The 21,423-nt window shown below is 47.5% G+C and overlaps 1 protein-coding gene across 14 annotated transcripts in view; it reads right to left on the reverse strand.

The window, feature by feature from the left end:
- The window catches only part of MYO18A (myosin XVIIIA), a 224,063-nt gene that overhangs the window by 30,123 nt on the left and 172,517 nt on the right, over nucleotides 1–21,423 (reverse strand). For all 14 annotated transcript variants that reach the window (XM_029611140.1, XM_029611139.1, XM_029611136.1 and 11 more), the window contains 7 exons: nucleotides 11,328–11,451; nucleotides 10,841–11,041; nucleotides 7,313–7,423; nucleotides 6,658–6,762; nucleotides 4,844–4,990; nucleotides 4,632–4,745; nucleotides 1,372–1,488 (listed from right to left, as the gene is read on the reverse strand). In XM_029611140.1, the coding sequence (XP_029467000.1) occupies nucleotides 1,372–1,488; nucleotides 4,632–4,745; nucleotides 4,844–4,990; nucleotides 6,658–6,762; nucleotides 7,313–7,423; nucleotides 10,841–11,041; nucleotides 11,328–11,451 (919 nt within the window). The remainder of the gene's footprint in view (nucleotides 1–1,371; nucleotides 1,489–4,631; nucleotides 4,746–4,843; nucleotides 4,991–6,657; nucleotides 6,763–7,312; nucleotides 7,424–10,840; nucleotides 11,042–11,327; nucleotides 11,452–21,423) is intronic.

Genomic DNA, 21,423 nt, shown 5'->3' on the forward strand with positions numbered 1-21,423 from the left:
CGCACAGGGAAATGGAGTTTTCTCTGAGGAGGGGAGATGTTACTAGCTGTGTGCCTCAGGGATCGGTCATTTTCAACATTTTGGGAGCAACATAACAGAAGGAAGGACCATTGGGAAAGATTAGTCATTTTTGCCGATGATACCAAAATCTCTAACCGGGTGGACAGCCAGGAAGAAGTAGAAAACATACGAGGGATATAGCGAAACTTGAGGAATGATCTGAGGTCTGGCAGCTAAAATGTAATGCTAAAGAATGCAGAGTAATGCATTTAGGATGCAAAAACCCAAGGGACAGATACAGTATTGGAGGTAAAATTCTTCTAAGCACAAAGGAAGAGCGGGATCTAGGAGTTATTGTATCTGAAGATCTCAGGTGGCCAAGATGACAGATAAAGCGACGGTAAAAGCCAGAAAGATGCTTTGTCTGCATAGGGAGAGGAATGGTCAGCAGAAAAAGGGAGGTGATATTGCCCCTGTATAGGTCCCTGGTGAGACCTCACTGGGAATACTGTGGTACAATTCTGGAGACCGCACCTTCAAAAGGATATAAACTGGATGGAGTCGGTCCAGAGGGTGGGAACTGAAATGGTCAGTGGTCTTTGTTCTAAAGCATATGGGGATAGATTTAAAGATCTAAACATGTACACCCTGGAGGAAAGGCGAGATAGGGGAGATAGGACAGAGACATTCAAATATCTCAAAGGTCTCCATGCACATGAGGAGAGCCTCTTTCAAAGGAAAGGAGGCCCTAGAACGAGGGGTCATGGGATAAGGGTGAAAGGGGGTAGACTCAGGAGTAATCTTGGAAAATATTTCTTTACAGAGAGGGTGGTGGATGCATGGAACGGCCTCCCAGTGAAGGTAGTGGAGACAAAAACAGTATCTGAATTCAAGAAAGCCTGGGTAATTACAGGGGATCTCTAAGGGAGTGATGGGACTTATAATGTTAAATTAATTGGATGAATGGGCGTTACAAGTCTTTTTCTGCCATCATATTTCTGTGTTTCTATATCTGGTGATATTAGTACCAAATTCATTAGTATACTGACCTGTATTCTCACCTGTAACCCCCACCACCACCCATTCTCTGGACTAGTGGTACGACTACCCCCATTCTGCAATGTGACTACTACCCAGCCCATCCTCAGAGCCAGAGATGCAAGCTTAGGTTCTGATCCTGGGCAATGAGGGGGAGGATGGGCAGGGAGGAGAGTGTGAAGGCGAGGGTGAGGGTAAGGAAGGGACGTCACCTTCCATGATATCCCTTTGCCAGAGAATGCTCACTGCCAGGGACAGAGATGTGACCATATCTGCCTCAACTCTAACCTCCAGCCTTCCCTGCCCCTCAGGGAGGACATGGGGAGGCTTTACCTGAGAGACTGCGGTTTTATGCTTCTTCATCAGCTCATTCATGTCCTCCTGGTCCTCCTCCAGCCGGCTCTGCAGCTCATTCTTCTCCCGGTGTAGTCGGCTCATCTGTTCCTCCAGCTGCAAAACATCAGGTAGATCAGGGCGGGAGTGAGAACAGGAGGCCAGATGGAGACTCTCCTGAAAAGCCCAGCCAACCCCCTCCATGCCACAGCTGATGGTCGAGAAGGGGGGGGGGGGGAGGGCCAGTCCTAAAGCTCTGTCCCTTCACCTTGAAAGAGCTTCAGAACGAGGAGTGCAACCCCACGTGTGGCTGGGAGTGAGGGGGACGGAGAGGGATATTATGATGACACAATAACGGAAGGACCATCAGAGACCTGCCCTATCAGCTCCGCCCATGCACTCCTTAGCTCAACATCTGGCTTTCCTGTTCCAGAATCAGGTCAAGATCTCAGAAGGTGGCCAAGCTTGCAATGAGGACCAGTACCAGAGTGAGGATTAGAACCCAGGAATCCTGTGCTCTGCAGGACTAAAATACAATAAAAGCTGTGGGGAGCCTTCTCCTCAGCAGGACATTAAGGGACCTCTTATCTAGAGAAAGAAAAGGGGAAGTGCAGGGGGGGGGGGGCAGCAGCTCCACTGCTCTTCCAGAGACACAGAGGGTGGGAAACCCAACTCAAACAGCATTATATCCACACTGAGAGCAGAGGGAAGAACACAGGACGGGTGGGAGGGAGAGAAGCAAGGACAGCAGATAGAAGAAGGGAGGAGAGATGGAGGAGGGCGATGTGAAAGAACAGGTCAGGCTCTCTCCTCCTCATACCCGTGCTCCTCGCCTTCCTCTCTCACCTGCAGCCTTGCTCCTGTCTTCCTCCCAACCTATCTTCACTTACCTCTCCCCACCTTGTAATTTGGGCTGGGCACATACTTTCAAGGCTTTGGAAGAGGAAGATGTTAGCACAGGAGTGTTTGTATAATTTAGCAATATTGAGACACCAATAGAGCACACTCGGGCTGATACAATAAAATTGCGGGAGAGCTGGCAAGCGCCTGCTCTCCCGGCGCGCACATAGGCCACTCTCCTGTGCGCGCGATACAGTATTATAATTTATTTAAATTAGGCCCTAGCGCCTCTTTTTTGACGGAAGCGGCGGCTGTCAGTGGGTTTGACAGCCGACGCTCAAATTTTGCTGGCGTCGGTTCTCGAGCCCGCTGACAGCCATGGGTTTGGAAACCGGACGCCGCCAAAATTGAGCGTCCGGTTTTCGACCCGCCAGCTGCAGGCCCATTTTAAAGTTTTATTATTTTTTTATTTTTTACTTTTTTAAACATTTGGGACCTCCAACTTAATATCGCTATGATATTAAGTCGGAGGGTGCACAGAAAAGCAGTTTTTACTGCTTTTCTGTGCACTTTCCCGGTGCCCGGAGAAATTAGCGCCTACCTTTGGGTAGGCGCTAATTTCTGAAAGTAAAATGTGTGGCTTGGCTGCACATTTTGCTTTCTTTTTTTTTGAATTTGACAATTTTTATTCATTTTATAACAAGACACATTTTGCTTTCTGAATCACGCGGGAATACCTGATAGGGCCATCAACATGCATTTGCATGCTGCAGGTGCTATTAGGTTCAGGGGGGTTGGACGCGCATTTTGGACGCGCTATTACCCCTTACTGAATAAGGGGTAAAGCTAGCGCGTCCAAAATGCGCGTCCAAATGCTGGCTCCATCGGAGCGCACTGTACTGGATCGGCCCGACAGGGAGGTAACAAAGCCAAATCTTTCTTTCCAAAATCCCTTCTCTTCCCCACCCCGAAACCCTCCCAGAAGAGGTCAGTCAGGCAGACCTTGGCGGCCTCTGCTTTTATAAGGAGCAGTGCCTGCAGCCATCCTCTCAACTCTGAGGATGTACGGAGGTGTACGTCACACCCAACCCTTCGCAAAGCCTTGAGGCCGCTCACTGACAGCTCCGTATCACAGAGTGCTGCAGATCTTTATTAGTTCATCTGCACATCTGTAAATGCATTAGCCACTCACACCCCAACTTTGACAATGCTCCGTGACATCACAGGGCGGCTGGACAAGGGCCCAGTGACATCACAAGGCAAATGGAACAATGCTTGATGAGATCATGCTGCGGCTCTGTTACACTTGTGTTGAGAAAAGTCACCCCTGAGTCAGGCCGTACAGCGTTCCTGCAGGACTAGAGGTGTCCTGCATTCATCAAGACTGGGTGATTAGGGGTAACAGCTTGAGAAACTTGATGAATCTATAAGTACATAATTTCAAAACTTCTTGGGCTGCCGCACAAAGTCATCTGTCTTACTAGCAGGTCAGAGGGAAGGGAGAAAATTCTAATGGATTACATTTATTAACTCCCACTATAACAGAATTCTTATACTACATTTTTTAACACACATAATTAAGGAATTTGAGTTACTGGACCCAAAACTGCCGACGAGAGGACACGTACTTATTCATTGTGGCTGGCATTCCCTTCCCGGTATTAAGCCACTCTCATGCTCAGCCTAGCCGTCCTTGCAGCTGGGCAGGTCACTGTTCCCCAGGCCCCCACTGGGTGCCATTCTGGGAGTCCATTCAGCAGACCCAACCCAGAAATGATCTGAAATGGAAACTCAAGGGGGTTTTTGTCAGCTGCCCGGCTGCTGTTTATGCCTCTTCACTGCCCATGCCCGACTCTTAGCTGGGCCACAGGAAGCAGGGCAGGGTTGGGCCTCTCACAGCTGGCAGGATCACATGGCCGAGGTTTACCAGACTGATGCCAGCTCAGAACCACAGGTGCACAGGAAGGGAGAGCAGGGCACTGCTCCTTGGTAAATGTCCGAGAGCTACGTGGTGACGTCACCTCAAAATTAAATGTTCGTGGTAACTGCACCTCACTGCAATCTTTTTTTTTTGTGCGTTCGGGATTCTCTCACGTGGCTGGCTGAGAGGGGGAACAACTACAACCCTTCCCGCTCTTCCCTGGACATGGACCACATCGGTTTTGGGTGGAACTGCTGCACTGCTTGAGGGGGGGGGGGGTGAGGGGAGGAGGTGTGCCCAAGCTTAAAACGCCGCATCACGGGACTAAGCCAGCGAGAAACCTGGGAGGAGACCCCTCGGCAGAAAAAGACAGGGGAAAGGAGCAGAGAGAGAGAGAATCTGGAAACTGCAGGTACACCCCATCACAGCCAATGCCACCTGCAGCGCTGACTGGGGCCCACCAAGTGACAGCCCTGGGAGGGGGGGGGGGGCTACTCACAGCTGTTTTGGCTTTGGAAATCTCTTCAATTTGCAGGTGCAGATCCTCCATTTCCACCTCCATGGCTTTCTTTGCCTTGACTGCAGCTGCGCAGGTAAACTCCGATTCCTCCAACTGCATAAAAGAGCAGAAGAGAGCATGATGGCACCTAATCACCCCTGGGAGAGGGCAGACGCAGCATCGAGGGGAGGGCAGGAGGCCGGCAGGGAGACCTGGTTCTTGAGCTGTGCGATCTCCCGCTTGCTGGGGGTGCTGTTCTTCAGGTGGTCCAGCATGATCTGAGCGTCGGCCAGCAGAGCCTTGGTCCTCTTCAAGTCCTTCCGCAAGCGTTTCTCTGTCTCCAAGTCCCGCTGGCTGGCCTGAGAACAGGGAGGGCAGAGAGAGAGAGAGAGAGAGCCCAGTCACTAACCTAGCACCACCGAGAGACACTAGGCTTTGCCCCTCCACCATCTGCTGGAGACAGAAGAATACTGGCAGACACTAGGTGGCACCTCAAGGGTATAGGACAGAGTCCGCAAAGTCTTCTTCTGTCTCCATCTGCTGGTGGGGAGGCAAAACCCAGCTGTCCTGGACTGATCCGGGTACGTACAGGGAAGTGGCAGATGCCCCCTCCCCCCCCCCTCCCTGGTTTAGCCAAACAGACTTACCTCTGGCCCACTTCTCTTTTCCCCTCCTCCCTCTGGCACCCAAATTGTAAACCTCTCACCTTACCAGGTACTCTCAGCAACCCTCTATGGCTGCTGTCAGAGAGTTACTGGCATGAGTGTCCCGGGAGGGTGCTGGGGGAGGGAAGGAAGAGGTTAAACTGGAGGGGGGAGGGGCAGCAAGCCACTGCTTGGGGGGTGGAGAGAAAATTGAACCAGCAGGCCCTACATTTGGCTCACTTGGGTGGGGATTGGGCCGCTAGGCCAGCTTGATTATAATTTTTTTTCCTTTGGCCTACTTGGTACTTATCGGCTACATTCCCGGTTAAGGTTAAAGTTATCCGAGAAACCTGCTCTCGGGCACCTTTTGAGTTAGAAAAATAACTTTCTTGGCTAACTCCAAGTATCGGAGGTTACTTGATAAGTTATTCAGCTAACAACTTTATCCCGGAACGCCCCCGAAATGCTTCCCACTTATCCGGCTACATTTTACACGGATAACTGATAAAATATAGCCTGATAAGTTGCAGAGGTATTCAAAAGTCAGCTGGAAATCTCACAAGGTATCTGGCTAAATGCCTTTGAATACTGATCTCAAGATATCTGGACCCATACTCCAGAGCGTACTGCAGAAAAAGGAGGACTGCCCTGCAAAGCGAGGTCTGAATGTGGACACATTTCCTCTACAGTCATCGGGCCAGAGAGCTCATGATACTTATTGGCTCACTGGAAAAAGCAGCTGCAGGGTTGCCAACAGTCAGTAAATTCACTGACAGTCAGTAAAAAAAACCAAACAAACCAGACGTTCGTAAACATAATTTCATGTCATAAAAAGATGCTGAGCAATGGGTGCCCGCGTCTCCGCTATTTGGGAGTCAGGGACTATGTCTCGCTGCACAGAGAGGTGACTCTTGGCATAGTAAGTCCAGCTGTGTACAAATTGGTGACAGTAAAATCCTGGCAGACTGTCAAGAGTTTCGAGCAGCAGACTGAGAGGCAGGGAAGACTGGGTTCAAATCCTGCTGCTCCTTGTGACGCCTGCCCCAGATACAAACTTACACAGTAATCCCTCTGGGGCAGGGACCTACCTACAGTATCTAATTGGAATTGGCAGTGAGCTGGTATTTGGAAAGGTGAGTAATTCAATCTAAAATCCAAATTCAAAAAGCATTTTTGTGAGTCGGCGACCCTGACTGGTGAGCTCCTAGCACAGGCGCCATGCTCCTTGCACTGCAACACCTTTTTACTAATTCACAGCAGTGCAAAGAGCCAATCAGAGCTCTTTGCACCCTCTTGCTGACAGCCAATCAGAGCGCCTGTCATAGGGGACGGATTGCAGATGTTGAGTGCTGGGCTCTAGGCTGCAGGTTCTGTGACTGCACCTGGTCGCTGACTGAAGACAGCTTGCTTTCCAGGTCTCTCTTTTCCCTCAGGACTTTCTGCTTGTCCTCATACTCCTCCTCTAGCTGCACCTCCATCTGCTTCAGCTGTGGGCAAGAAAAAGACAGTTTTATTCAATCAGAGAGAAACAGAGACGATGGCAGCAGATAAGGAGCACCTGGGCCCCCCCCCTTCCCTTGGCCCCTCTGCACCTGCTGGCTCTGCTGTCACAGGTCTTCCCTCTCCTGACTGCAACCACCAAGGACCCTTGGTGCCCGTCTCATGTGTAAGCTGCTCCAACCTTCACTGGAAGTCCACCACTCTCTAAGTGACACATTCCTGTGTGTCCCTTCCTCTCTCCCTGCAGCTTCATTTCCTGGAGCCTCTCAATCTCTGGAAAATCTGCTGCTTTATTCGAGCCTCCTTCAGAACCGAATGTTTGTATCTTACGTCCATTTCCCTTCTTGTTTTCTTTCAGAGAGGACATTTTTAACTCCCTCACTCTCTCCATCGATGCCTTATAATCTAGTCCATGCATCATTTTTTGTGGCTCTCCTCTGAATTGCCTCTGCAGATGGGGGATTGAGTCCCTGATGAGAGCCAGAAAGGCAAGAGTGAGGCCTGTAAGTGCAGAAGAAATGAAAGCAGATAGAGTACCTTCTTCTGGCAGGACTGCCGGACTTCCTCCACCTCCTCATCCTTACTCTCCTGCTCCTTGGAATGAGTTTGCCTCAGTCGTTCCATCTCCATCTCCAGTCTTAGCTTGCCCTGCAGGAAAGTTAACAGTACACACACTGGATTACCTGCGGGCTCCTGCATCCTGTGTGTGGTACACACACATTAGATTACGCACAGACTCCTGCACCCTGTGTGCCCCCTGTGTTCACACACACACACACACACGATTACCTGCGGGTTCCTGCACACACAGACTCCTGCACCCTATGTGTAGTTACACACTAGATTACCTGCGGGCTCCTGCATCCTGTGTGTGAACACACACATTAGATTATGCACAGACTCCTGCACCCTTTGTGTAGTATATTCACACTGGCTCCTGCACCCTGTGTGTAGTTACACACTGGATTACCTGCGGGCTCCTGCATCCTGTGTGTAGTGCACACACATTAGATTACGCACAGACTCCTGCACCCTGTGTGCCCCCTGTGTTCACACACACACACACACACACATGATTACCTGCGGGTTCCTGCACACACAGACTCCTGCACCCTATGTGTAGTTACACACTGGATTACCTGCGGGCTCCTGCATCCTGTGTGTGGTACACACACATTAGATTATGCACAGACTCCTGCACCCTTTGTGTAGTATATTCACACTGGCTCCTGCACCCTGTGTGTAGTTACACACTGGATTACCTGCGGGCTCCTGCATCCTGTGTGTAGTACACACACATTAGATTACGCACAGACTCCTGCACCCTGTGTGCCCCCTGTGTTCACACACACACACACATGATTACCTGCGGGTTCCTGCACACACAGACTCCTGCACCCTATGTGTAGTTACACACTGGATTACCTGCGGGCTCCTGCATCCTGTGTGTAGTACACACACATTAGATTACGCACAGACTCCTGCACCCTGTGTGCCCCCTGTGTTCACACACACACACACACACATGATTACCTGCGGGTTCCTGCACACACAGACTCCTGCACCCTATGTGTAGTTACACACTGGATTACCTGCGGGCTCCTGCATCCTGTGTGTAGTACACACACATTAGATTACGCACAGACTCCTGCACCCTGTGTGCCCCCTGTGTTCACACACACACACACACACACATGATTACCTGCGGGTTCCTGCACACACAGACTCCTGCACCCTATGTGTAGTTACACACTAGATTACCTGCGGGCTCCTGCATCCTGTGTGTGGTACACACACATTAGATTATGCACAGACTCCTGCACCCTTTGTGTAGTATATTCACACTGGCTCCTGCACCCTGTGTGTAGTTACACACTGGATTACCTGCAGGCTCCTGCACAGTGTTTGTAGTACACTGGATTACAAGCGGGCTCGGACACTCTGTGTGCACCCTGACTTTAGTACACACACACACTGGATTACCTGTGGGCTCCTGCACAAAATCCAGATGGCATGTACATCCTACACAGTGCGCCTAGTACACACACCTGATGGCACATGTTCTTACATCCTGTAGTGTACACACACACACACACACACACATCAGTGATAGATTTGGCAATCGGTCATCCTTGGGAACTGATGGTCTCTACCAATCTCCAATTTATCCTCATCCGGTGCAAACCACCCCACCCTGCCCTGGCTGCAAGGCGCAGCAGATGTTTAACGAGGCAATAACCATTGGGAGCCTCAGCATGCGCGTTGGGCCCCACAGCTGGGCTGCACGTCTTTGGCTCTGCATTACTCCCACAGTTTTGCTCCCCTAAGCACGATTCCAGCGAGTGCGTGCAGAGATCCAGGCCTGACTGGGTGGCATACGCGTTCCAGCACCGTCTGTCTGTCTGTAGGATATACACACACACTTGATTGCTTGCACTCCTGTCCTTGCACCCTGTCTGTGTCTAAAGGTCCCCAGGCTCAGATATTGTGTCGCTATCCGAGGACAAAGTGTCAATGGCAGGCTGCTATAATTTACCCTGTCAAGTGCTGGCCACATCTCTTGTCACTGGACTTGCATTAAGACAATTCGGCTGAGAAGAGTCAGGAGTAGGAGTCTAACAGCTACGGCACAGCCGCAGGACGCAGCACATGGCTCCAGGATCAATGCTTTTCCAGAGCGGCACCTGCAGTTCTACCATCCAAGCAGGAGAATCCCAAACATTGAGCTTGGGCTGCACTGCTGAGGGGACCCATGGGTTCTGATCCCAGGCCGACCACCAGTGCTCCTCCTTCTGAGGGCAGGTGAAATAAGTAAGCATTTTAATGCACCAATAACAAGACTAACAGTAGCTCCTCGGGTCACCAGAGCAGACTGAAGCCCCTTCCCTGGAGCTGAAATTCCTGTACTAAGCACATGTGCTCACCAGCAACAAAAGCCACATGATCCTCACTTCACTTATACTCTAGAAAGCTCAAGGAAGACCTCCAAATCCATTCTATTGATTTATTTTCCCGTTCGGTTATTAATAGGTCTTAAATATCCAATCCAAGAGCTGTAAGTAAACGAACAGGAGAAAAGGATAAAAAAGTAGAACTGTTGCACCCCATGGCAGGAGAGCTGCAAACAAAAGCATTATGCACTGATATGACTGGTGTTAAAAGGATAAAAAAATGACTGCACAACGTAATATATATATAAAAGGGGGGGGGAGGGGGCGCTGATAGACACGAGATTGGAGCTCAGTAGAGAGCAAGAGGATACAGCACTGACTGCTGTTGCAAAACGTCGATCATGGAAATTTGACAAGTAACAGAAGAAAGCAGCATCTTATCTGCTAAATGACATCAATAGAGTTGATTGGGAGATCTTCTTTAAGCTTTTTAGAACATTTAAGAACATCTGCATCCAGCTTCCCAGAGTCGGCTTCTAAAAAGCACTTCCCCCTTCCCTCTAGAACCTGCAGTACTAGGAAAAGGTTATTTCCATTGGTAGCTAAATGAATCATCAGCTCTCCTTGCCTGTTCTGTTTTATAACTTACTACTAAACTGACAAATTCACTCCCAGTCTGCTTCCTCCTTACTCCCACATGCTGTGTGTACCAACCTCTGGGATTTCCCCAGCCTGCCCACCTCATCAACTATTCCAGCGTCTGGATTGTCCAGGCCCACTACTCCTCCCTCCTTCACATGCTCCTACATTTGGCCTTCCACCCCATTCTCTACACACTGTACCTGCTCCAACATCTGGATTGTCCAGGATCATCACCCCTCCCTCTTTCACATGCTCCAAAATCTGGATTGTGTGGGCTCACCATTCCTTTCTTCTGCACACTGTACCTATGCCAACATCGGGACTGTCCAAGCCCACCACCCTTCCTCCTTCACAGGCACCAATATCTGCCACCCCTTTCTCTATACACTGTACCTGCTCCAACATCTGGATTGTCCAGGATCTTCACCCCTCCCCTCCTTCACATGCTCCAACATCTGGATTGTCCAAGCCCACTATCCCTCCCTCCTTCACAGTCACCGACATCTTTCACCCCTTCCCCTACACACTGTACCTGCTCCAACATCTGGATTGTCCCAGCCTGCTCATCCAGCTCTTCCTCTTGATCTTTGACCTTGGCCTCCAGGTCTCTCAATTGTTTCTTGACCTTGGCCAGAGAGGCCTCATCTTTGGACTCCTGGGAGGAGATGTCCTGGAGCTCTGCCTCCAAGTGATCTACCTTCTGGGTGAACACGGTGATTTCGGAGTCTTTATCCTGCAATAGCGAGTGAGAGCATGTGGAAAATTACACCCGAGGTTCACAGGCATGCGTGCTTCAGCTCTTCATTTTTTTTTATTCTGGAGCAAGGAGTCTTTCCAGGAGAAAAGCTGTGGGTTAAGTCCAGTCCTCAAGTGCCAAAGCAGAATAAGCCCCATCACCAAACAGATATGGAAAATAAACAACTAATTTTAATAGTAGAATGATCTGTTCTATGCCTAGGGGTATGCTGGAGAAAACAGAGGAGGTGGAAACAGGAAAGCCTTCAGGACCCTCTGCTTACCTCTAGCTGCTGCCGGAGGCTGAAAAGCTCAGAACTGATGATATCCCGCTCGCGACTCAGCTTCTCCTTCTGGCTCCTCTCCCTCTGCATTTCTTCATGTGCCTGCGACAGTTCACTGTCAAACCTGGGCCGAAGAAAAGCAGATAGGTAAAGGTTTACGGCAGTGTACAGGCATTCTCCAAGATCTCACTGCAAGAAGCATGGCTGAGAGTCCCTTTTTACAGACAAACGCCCAGGAAGCCCAAATTCTGCAGATCAGTACTCTCCAGACCTCTTCCCTTCCGGAGCAGCCCAGTGGATCCACGGCGGACACAAACGTATGCGCCCAGGCAGCAACAGGAACTGTGGAACCCAAACTCAAAGCTCCCTAAACCTGTAATTATGTCACCCCCTTCACCTTCAGCAGAGAGGGGAAGCACGTCTGCAAGGCCCCTCCTAATTTGTACCGTGCTTCGGCTTTCTTACAAAAATCAGTTTTCTGTAGTTATTGCCTCAGCTTTTCACCTGCCACATAGTTCTAAATGGTCAGTTTTTCCTAATTGAGAAAGGTGAATAGTGGACTGTTCCAGGGATCTGTACTAGGACCACTGCTTTTTAACATATTTATAAATGACCTTGATATGGGAACGACAAGTGAGGTGATCAAATTTACCAATGATACAAAATTATTCAAAGTTGTTAAATTACAAGAGGATTGTGAGAAATTGCAAGAGGACAATTAAAGACTAGGAAACCAGGCAAGCAAATGGAAGATAACATTTAATGTGGTCATCTGCAAAGTGATGCACTTAAGGAAGAGTAAACCAAATTATGGCTACACAATGCAAGGTTCCACATTAGGAGTCACTACTCAGGAAAAGGATCTAGGTATCATCGCTGATAATACGTTGAAATCTTCTGCTCAGTGTGCTGCAGCGGCCAAGAAAGCAAATAGAATGCTAGGGATTAGTAGGAAAGGAATGGAGAATAAAACAGAGAATCATACAGTGCCTCTGTATCGCTCCATGGTGTGACCTCATCTTGAGAATTGTGTTCAGTTCTGGTCACCACATCTGTAGGGTGTTACAGCACAAACAATGCAGGCAAATGCAGGGAAGCAGGAGCCTGCAGGATGCTATAACCCCTGAGTGCCAGAGGGCGCTGCTGAGTTACCAAACCCCAGGTGAATGCAGGGAGGCAGGAGTCAAATATTGTAATATGATCTCACTTCACATGTGAAGCAGAGAGCAACAAGGAACATTTGATTTTCAAACAAGTTGTATAATGACTTTCATATGTAGCACTAGGGTTGCATTTTACAATCCCTTACATGTGCTGCAATTTATAATCATTGGTCATAAGACGTCCAATGAGTATCCTTGCTTGTCATATGAATACTTTTTAAAGCATTTTTTTCTTTCGCACATAATTGTTTTTAATTAGCATTATAAGCATCACTTCAATATGTTTATAAAGCTGCACTTATGTTTGTGCTTGATCTTCCAGGAGAGTACCACACTATGTGCACTGATGTGTCAGCGTCCTAAGATATAGTTGCATATTCGTGCTTCAATCCAGCCCACCTGACATTGCAATGTTTCAGAAAAACACTTCCTTCTTCAGAGCTACATCCGCTTATACATTTCTCATTTGTTAAAAAAAATCCCAGGTGTCAGACCAGACTCTGTGTGCGAATAACGAAGCTGCTGCTGCTACTGCTATCTGCTGCCGCTCAGAGTCTGGTGACATCTGGCTCTGTATACCATATCATGCTTTGTATTGGAAAATTGGTTCTTATCTACTAATTTTCATTCCTGTAGTCCCACAGATCAGTCCCGACTCCTCTAGCAGCAGATGGAGACAGAAGAATAGCTTTACTGAGACTTTGCTAGGTAAGTTAGTGTACCATCTGCAGTCCTTCAGTGTTTCACTGTACCCAAGCTAAGATCAAGCCAAGATACAACTGAACTATAACAATGTCCCCCACTAACAAACGAGCAGGGAAAATGGTATGGTCCCAAAGTTGAGCTCTTTGGACCATAGGAGACTGAAAGCATTCAATTCAACCAATACTTCTTACTATATACATAGAGAGTAAAGTGGTCTTTCCAGAGAGGATGGGGCTCTGGACTGATCTGTGGGACTACAGGAACAAAAATTAGCAAGTAAGAATCAATTTTCCTTTCCTGAGTGTTCCCTACATCAGTCCAGATGCATGGGATGTACCCAAGCACCCCTAAACTGGGTGGGAACCTGAAAGACCCACGCGCAGCACAGTCTGCTCAAAGCTCGCTGCTTCCGGCACCTGGACATCTAGCCAGTAATGCTTCAAGAAAGTGTGGAGCTAAGACTAGGTTGCCACTCAACAGATCTCCTGTGGTGAGGCAAGCTGACATTCTGCCCAAGATGCCACCTGCGCCCTAGTGGAGTGGGCCCTTAGACCCACCGGAATCAGATGTCCTTTACATATGTAACTAGACACAATTGCCTATTTTAGCCAACGTGAAATGGTAGCCTTAGAAACCTTGTTCCCTTTACTCACTCCACCAAACAATACAAACAAGTGATCTGTTCTACTAAAGCTATTGGTGGCCTTCAATTAGCGCAGTTGAACTCACACATCCAATAAATAGAGCTCTTTCACTTGTGGATCTGAAGGATCCAAATCTCAAAAGGCTAGAAGTTCTACCATTGGACTGAGGTGAAATGAAGGCACCACTTTTGACAAAAAGGAAGACGCCATTTGTAAGGATATCCCATCATCTGGAATCTGAAGAAAGCAACACCTGAAGTTCTGAAATCAGCCTAGCCAAACATATTGAGGTTAATATTCAAAGTGCGCTCAGTGCTATTTAGCCCGATAAGCAAGACTTATGCTGCTAAGCAGCGGCCGCTGAACATGTGCATATGTTCAGTGTCGTTGCTCAACTGTGCAAGGCCCTTATATGCCTAAAATGTTTGCACAAAAAAAGTGGGCATGCAATGGGCAGATTGGGGGCCGAGCAAGTTATTCGCCTAACTACCGATATTCAGAGTTAGGCATTTAAGTGTACATTTAAGTTTAGACACTCCATAGAGCAAGTCTAAGCTTAGCTGGGTAGACTTTACCGGCGAAGTATGCACATATATATGTATATTCAGCGGTTTCGCCATGCTGCTGAATATACATCACAACTTTGTCGGATAAGTTATTTTTGGCTATGTTACTTAAATGGCCAGCTTTGAATATTGACCTCATCATTACTAGGAAGACCAACTTCAGTGACGCTTTCCACAACAGCTCAAAGAGAGGACCACAAAGAATCCGCAAGACCAAATTTAAGTTCCACAACGGAAACACTTGCCTCACCAAAGGCTGCAGATATGTCACCCCTCAAACTATAATCTGGATGTGAAGCCAGGGACAACTCATGCAGTTTACCCCAAAGACAGCCTAAGGCTAACACCTGTACTTGGAGAGAATCGTACGCTAGCACTTTTGCCAGGCCTTTCTGCAAGAGCCCAAGAATTTGAGAAACTGATGCCCAAAGAGGGGAAATCCCTTCTTCGAGTCAACATGCCTCAAAAACGTTCCACATCCTGACATAAGCCAATGAAGTAGGTGGTCTCCTAGCTTGGAGCAATGTTGAAATGCCCTCTTTGAAGTACCCTTTCAATGTCAAATGCTTCCTCTCAAGAGCCAAGCCGCAAGAGAAAAGCGATCCGCCCATTTCAAGACAACTGGACCTTGATGAAGAAGCCCGAGTAGATACCCGAGCTGAAGAGGTCCATCCACTGTCAGATTCACCAAATCTGAGAACCATGGTCACCGCAGCCATTCTGGTGCTACTAGGATAACTTTTCCTGGATGAGCTTCGAGGCCACGGAGGAAACACATACAAGAGGATTTCTAAGAAGGCCCTCTGCTCCCGCCTCCTGTTTGCAACTGAAAAAGCACTGTGCTTTGGCGTTCTTCTTTGACCCTATCAAGTCCAACAAGGGAATGCCCCATCTGGAGTGAATGAGAGCCATCGCATCCTCAGCATATTTCTGCTGAGAAAATATGCTTGAATGTTGTTTACCACAGCAACATTCCACTAGATGTTGTTTACCCCAGCAACATTCCACTAGATGCTGTTCCACCCTGTGAAAAAGCTCCTGCCTTGGTGGATGAAGTAAGCCACTGCTGTTGCATTGTTTGAAAGGACTTTCACTGCCGGCTTGCGTAAGAGAGGAAGAAAACAATGCAATGCCTTGTGAACAGCTCATATCTCCAACTAATTGATAGACCATGAAGCTTCCTCTGCTGACCATTGGCCTCTCGCTGTCTGCCCTGACAGATGGCACCCCATCGATGGCCACTACCACCCAATCTAGAATCTCCAGTGCCACACCCAGCTCCATTGGCTTGAGAAAGCTACCAGGAGAAACTGGACCTGAAATTCCCCCTGCAGGGGTAGCCATAGTTGAAAATCCTCCGACTGAGAAATCCAGTGGGATAGCAGCGCCTTCTGGAGAGGCCGCATATATGCAAACGCCCATGGAACTAGATCGAGCGAAGACATCAAAGAACCCAGGACTTGCAAATAAGCCCAAACTTTGAGTATGGGCAGCCATAATCTCTGGACCTGTGCCTGCAATTTCCACTCTCTCTTCCATAAGAAACACCTTTCTTATAGCTGTGTTGAAGCATGCATAGAGGTACTCCAGTGACTGGGTGGGAACCAAGTCGCTCTTTGACGCATTCACCATCCAAGCCCATAACCTGCAATCACTGCAGAACCTGTTGAACTGAGCGCTGACACAACTCCTTCGACTTTGCTCAATGAGCCAGTCGTTCAGATACAGATGCATTAGGATGCCCTCTTTCCAAAGAGCTGCTGCCTCCACCACCATCACCTTGGTGAAAGTCCGCGGTGCTGTCACTAGCCCATACGGAAGCACATGGAACTGAAAATGCTCTCCCAGCAGCACAAACCTCAGAAATTTCTGATACTCTGGCCGGATGGGAATATGAAGATAAGCTTCTGTCAGAATGAGAGACGCAAAAAATTCCCCTTTGTGACCACCGCAATCATGCAGTGCAGTGTCACTCTCCCTGGGGCACAGGGACCATTGCTTCTAGCTGTTGAACCCACTCCAGCGTGGACCGAACCGCTTCTCACTTGCTGATGGAGGTGCAAGGGGAGGCCATGTAGAATTCACATATCGAGTACACAAATTCTAAGTCACTGCCGTCTCTTATGACTGCCAGAATCCACTAGTCCCTCATAAATCTTGATCCACTCCTCGTAAAAGAGAGCCAATCACTCTCCTATTACTTCTGGACAAGAGTGGACCAGCCTTGTTTCATTGTGCACCTTTACCTCCTTCTGCTCCCTGGCTGGAGTTTTCCAGGACGGGCTTACACAAGCCCCAAAAGGACTATAACTTACCCACCCCCTGCCTTTGTGACGATGCCCTCCCCTCTCCAAGGGCAGTATCGCCTCGCATCTCTGTACCTCTGCTGCTCAGGAAATTTTTCTTATTCCCTTTAGGTTTATCCTCTGGCAACTTATGCCCTTTAGATTCACCCAAGTGCTTTACTAACTGCTCCAGGTTCTCACCAAACAATAGTTTGCCTTTAAAGGGAAGATTCCTCAACTGCGACTTGGACCAGACATTGGCCAACCAATTGCACCACCAGAACTGTCTGGCAGAGACCACCGCCAACATATTCCAGAAGGATGTGCACAGCAAGTCATACAAGGCACCAGCAATGTAGGCTACCCTAGCTTCCAACTGCTCTGCCAGCTTGGCCAGGAGAGAGGTCCCCAACCCTTACACTTGTCCTGAGTGCAAATCTGGCTCTGTATACCACAGCATGCCTTGTACTTGTCATGCATGCACATCTGGCTTTATATACCACATCAAGCCTCGTCATACAGGAAATGATCCTGTAGCAAGGAGCTGCTCTCCAGGTGATGCACTGTCCTCTCACACCTAGGATGTCTCTCCCAGGGCTACTGCCCAGGAGGGAAGGGGTAGGTCAGCCATCATAGCTGATGATTCGATTATTAGGAATGTAGACAGATTGGTGGCGGGTGGGCGTGAGGATTGCCTGGTAACATGCCTACCTGATGCGAAGGTGGTGGACCTCATGTGTCACCTAGACAGTGCTGGGGAGGAGCCGGCTGTCGTGGTGCATGTGGACACCAACGACATAGAAAAATGTGAGAGGGAGATTCTGAAAGCCAAATTTAGGCTCTTAGGTAGAAAGCTGAAATCCAGAACCTACCTCCAGGGTAGCATTCTCTGAAATTCTCCCTGTTCCACACGCAGGTCCCCAGAGGCAGGCAGAGCTCCGGAGTCTCAATGCTTGAAAGAGACGATGGTGGAAGGAAGAGGGATTCAGTTTTGTAAGAAAGTGGCGAACCTTCTGAAGAAGGGGGAGTCTTTTCCGAAGGGATTGGCTCCACCTTAACCAGGTGGAACCAGGCTGCTGGTGCTAACCTTTAAAAAGGAGATAGAGAAGCTTTTAAACTAAATCAAAGGAGAAAGCCGACAGTCACTCAGCACACATGGTTCGAGGGAGGTATCTTCGAAGGATACTAATGAAGCATTAGGGCATCCCAACAGTGAGGTTCCAATAATAAGAAAAGTAGTCCAAGTGCCTATAATTAAAGATTCACCTGAGCTAAAGGATTCCAATTTATCCCTGTCAACTGAACAGCAGAATGTTAATACAAACAAAAAACACACTTTAAATGTTTGTATGCTAATGCCAGAAGTCTAAGAAGTAAGATGCGAGAATTAGAGTGTATAGCAGTGAATGATCACATAGACTGAACTGGCATCTCAGAGACATGGTGGAAAGAGGATAACCATTTGGATAGTGCTATACCAGGGTACGAATTATATCGCAATGATAAAGAGGAGCATCTGGGAGGCAGGGTGGCGCTTTATGTCTGGGATGGCTTGAGACCAACAGGATAAAGATCCAGCATGAGACTAAATGCACAATTGAATCTCTATGGGTAGAAATCCCTTGTGTGTTGGGGAAGACTATAGTGATAGGGGTATACTACCATCCACCTGGCCAAGATGGTAAGACAGACAGTGAAATGTTAAGAGAAACTAGAGAAGCTAACCAAATTGGTAGTGCAGTAATAATGGGAGATTTCAATTACCCCATAATTGACTGGGTAAATGTAACATCAGGACATGCTAGACAGATATAGTTCCTGGATGGAATAAATGAGTTTTATGGAGCAATTGGTTCAGGAACCAACGAGAGAGGGAGCAATTTTAGATCTAATTGTTAGTATATCCTGTTATACCCTTAATTCACATTTAAGATACTACCTTTTGAATCTTGTAAACCATTGTAATGGCTTCACCGAATGACGGTATATAAAACTCAACAAACAAACAAACAAACAAACAAATAAATAAATAAATAGTGGAGTGCAGGATTTGGTGAGAGAGGTAATGGTGGTGGGGCCGCTTGGCAATAGTGATCATAATATGATCAAATTTGAATTAGTGACTGGAAGGGGGACAGTAAGTAAAATCTACAGCTCTAGCACTAAACTTTCAAAAGGGAAACTTTGATAAAATAAGAAAAATAGTTAAAAATAAAACTGAAAGGTGGAGCTACAAAGGTTAAGAGTGTACAACTTAGAAGTACATCTTAGAAGTGCAGTCCAAATGTATTCCACACATTAAGAAAGGTGGAAGGAAGGTCAAAGTCAGCATGGCTAACATGTGAGGTGAAAGAGGCTATTTTATCCAAAAGATCTTCATTCAAAAGTTGGAAGAAGAATCCATCAGAAAAAAATAGGATAAAGGATAAGCACTGACAAGTTAAATGTAAGACATTGATAAGACAGGCTAAGAGAGAACTTGAAAAGAAGTTGGCCATAGAGGCAAAAACTCATAATAAAATCTTTTTAAAATATACCTGAAGCAGAAAGCCTGCGAGGGAGTAGGTTGGACCGTTAGATGATCAAGGGGTTAAGGGGCACTTAGAGAAGATAAAGCTGTTGAGTTAAAACTAAATGAATTTTTTGCTTCCATGTTTACTGAAGAGGATGTTGGGGAGATACTCATTCCAGAGACAGTTTTCAAGTGTAACAATTCAGATGAACTGAACCAAAGTTGCCTTTCAGCTGCTTCAGCAGCATAGTCCACGCCAGGAACCGACAACCGGACCAAGGCACACCTCTGAGGGATCTCGGAAATCACCTCAGGAATTCTCAACTGGGGCTGGGCCTCCTTAGGTATCACCGCAGGAGAGTGGGGCTCGATTCTTCCTTTCGATTTGAAGGTAAATTTCTCCTTTGAATTAGTGCTGCAATCCTGCTAAACACCGCTGCTGGTGTGGGGATAGCGTCCACATCTGCTAGGAGACGGAAAGATACTGAATGTCTGAGGTCATTGCAGGGGTGTATCTAGGGTGACATCAGCTTTGAAATCTGACTCCGTCTCCATCTGCTAGCAGGGGAGCAAATAACCCGTTGGTCCTGAGTCCATCTGACTACAGGCTTGGAAAAATGAAATTTAAGACCTATTACAATTTGTAACCTATCATTAAAATAATCCATTGTACCTGAAGAATGGAGGGTGGCCAATGTAACCCCAATATTTAAAAAGGGCTCCAGGGATGATCCGGAAAACTATAGACAAGTGAGCCTGACTTCAGTGTGGGAAAAATAGTGGAAACTATTCTAAAGATCAAAACCATAGAGCATATAGAAAGACATGGTTTAATGGAACACAGTCAACATGGATTTACCCAAGGCAAGTCTTGCCTCACGAATCTGCTTCATTTTTTTAAGGGGTTAATAAACATGTGGATAAAGGTGAACCAGTAGATGTAGTGTATTTGGATTTTCAAAAGACCCTCATGAGAGGTTTCTAAGAAAACTAAAAAGTCATGTGATAGGAGGCGATGTCAGGAAACAGATTAGTATTAAATGGTCTATTTTCACAGTGGAAAAAGATAAATAGTGGAGTGCCTCAGGGATCTCTACTTGGACATGTGCTTTTTAATATATTTATAAATGATCTGGAAAGGGGTACAACAAGTGATGTGGATGACACAAAATTATGCAGAGTAGTTAAATCTCAAGCAGATTGTGATAAATTGCAGGAGGAACTTATGAGACTGGAAGATTAGGCTTCCAAATGGCAGATGAGATTTAATGTGGCAAATGTAAGTTGATGCATATAGGGAAAAAAAGGAAAACTGGAGAAATTACTTGATAATTTCGTTTTCCTTAGTGTAGACAGATGAACTCAGGACCAATGGGTATAGTGTGCTCCTGATAGCAGTTGGGAGACGGAGTCTGATTTCAATCTGATGTCAGCCTACATATACCCCTGCAGGAAGCTTAGCTCTTCAGTATTCTCCTCGAAAAGCAATTGTGGATATATGTGTGTTTTAATAACTTGATTAACTTGGCTAACTTGATTAACTTGGACTGGCTAAACTGATTTCCAATTGGAGACAGCCAGTGCACGCAACTGAAAAGTGTCTTGAACTAGGGGTAAAACCTGGTTTACCCATGCTTGTCTTGCTCTCAGGGATTGTCACTCGAGGTTTCTGAATTTTGGAGCTGCCGTGGGCGGGATGCTTAGTCCATCTGTCTACACTAAGGAAAATGAAATTATCAGGTAAGTAATTTCTCCATTTCCTAGCGTGTAGCAGATGGACTCAGGACCAATGGGATGTACAAAAGCTACTCCCGAACCGGGTGGGAGGCTGCCCGTGGCCCACTTAGAATTGCCCTTGCAAATGATGTGTCCTCCCGGGCCTGGACATCCAGGCGGTAGAACCTTGAGAAGGTGTGAATGGAGGAACATGTTGCCACCTGACAGATCTCGGCGTGTGACAGCATCTTAGTTTTTGCCCAGGACACTGCCTGGGCCCTTGTGGAATGGGCCTTGACTTGTAGAGTTGGAGACGTTCCTGCCTCTACGTACGCCACCTTGATTACTTCTTTGATCCAGCGGGCTATGGTTGCCCGCAAGGCCACTTCCCCTTGTTTCTTCCCGCTGTGAAGGACGAATAGGTGGTCCATCTTTCATACGGATTCTGACCTTTCCAGGTACTGGACTAGAAGTCTGCCGATATTAAGATGGCAAAGAAGGTGTG

This window comes from Rhinatrema bivittatum, chromosome 8 (assembly GCF_901001135.1).
Source record: "Rhinatrema bivittatum chromosome 8, aRhiBiv1.1, whole genome shotgun sequence".
Taxonomy (NCBI): Eukaryota; Metazoa; Chordata; class Amphibia; order Gymnophiona; family Rhinatrematidae; genus Rhinatrema; species Rhinatrema bivittatum.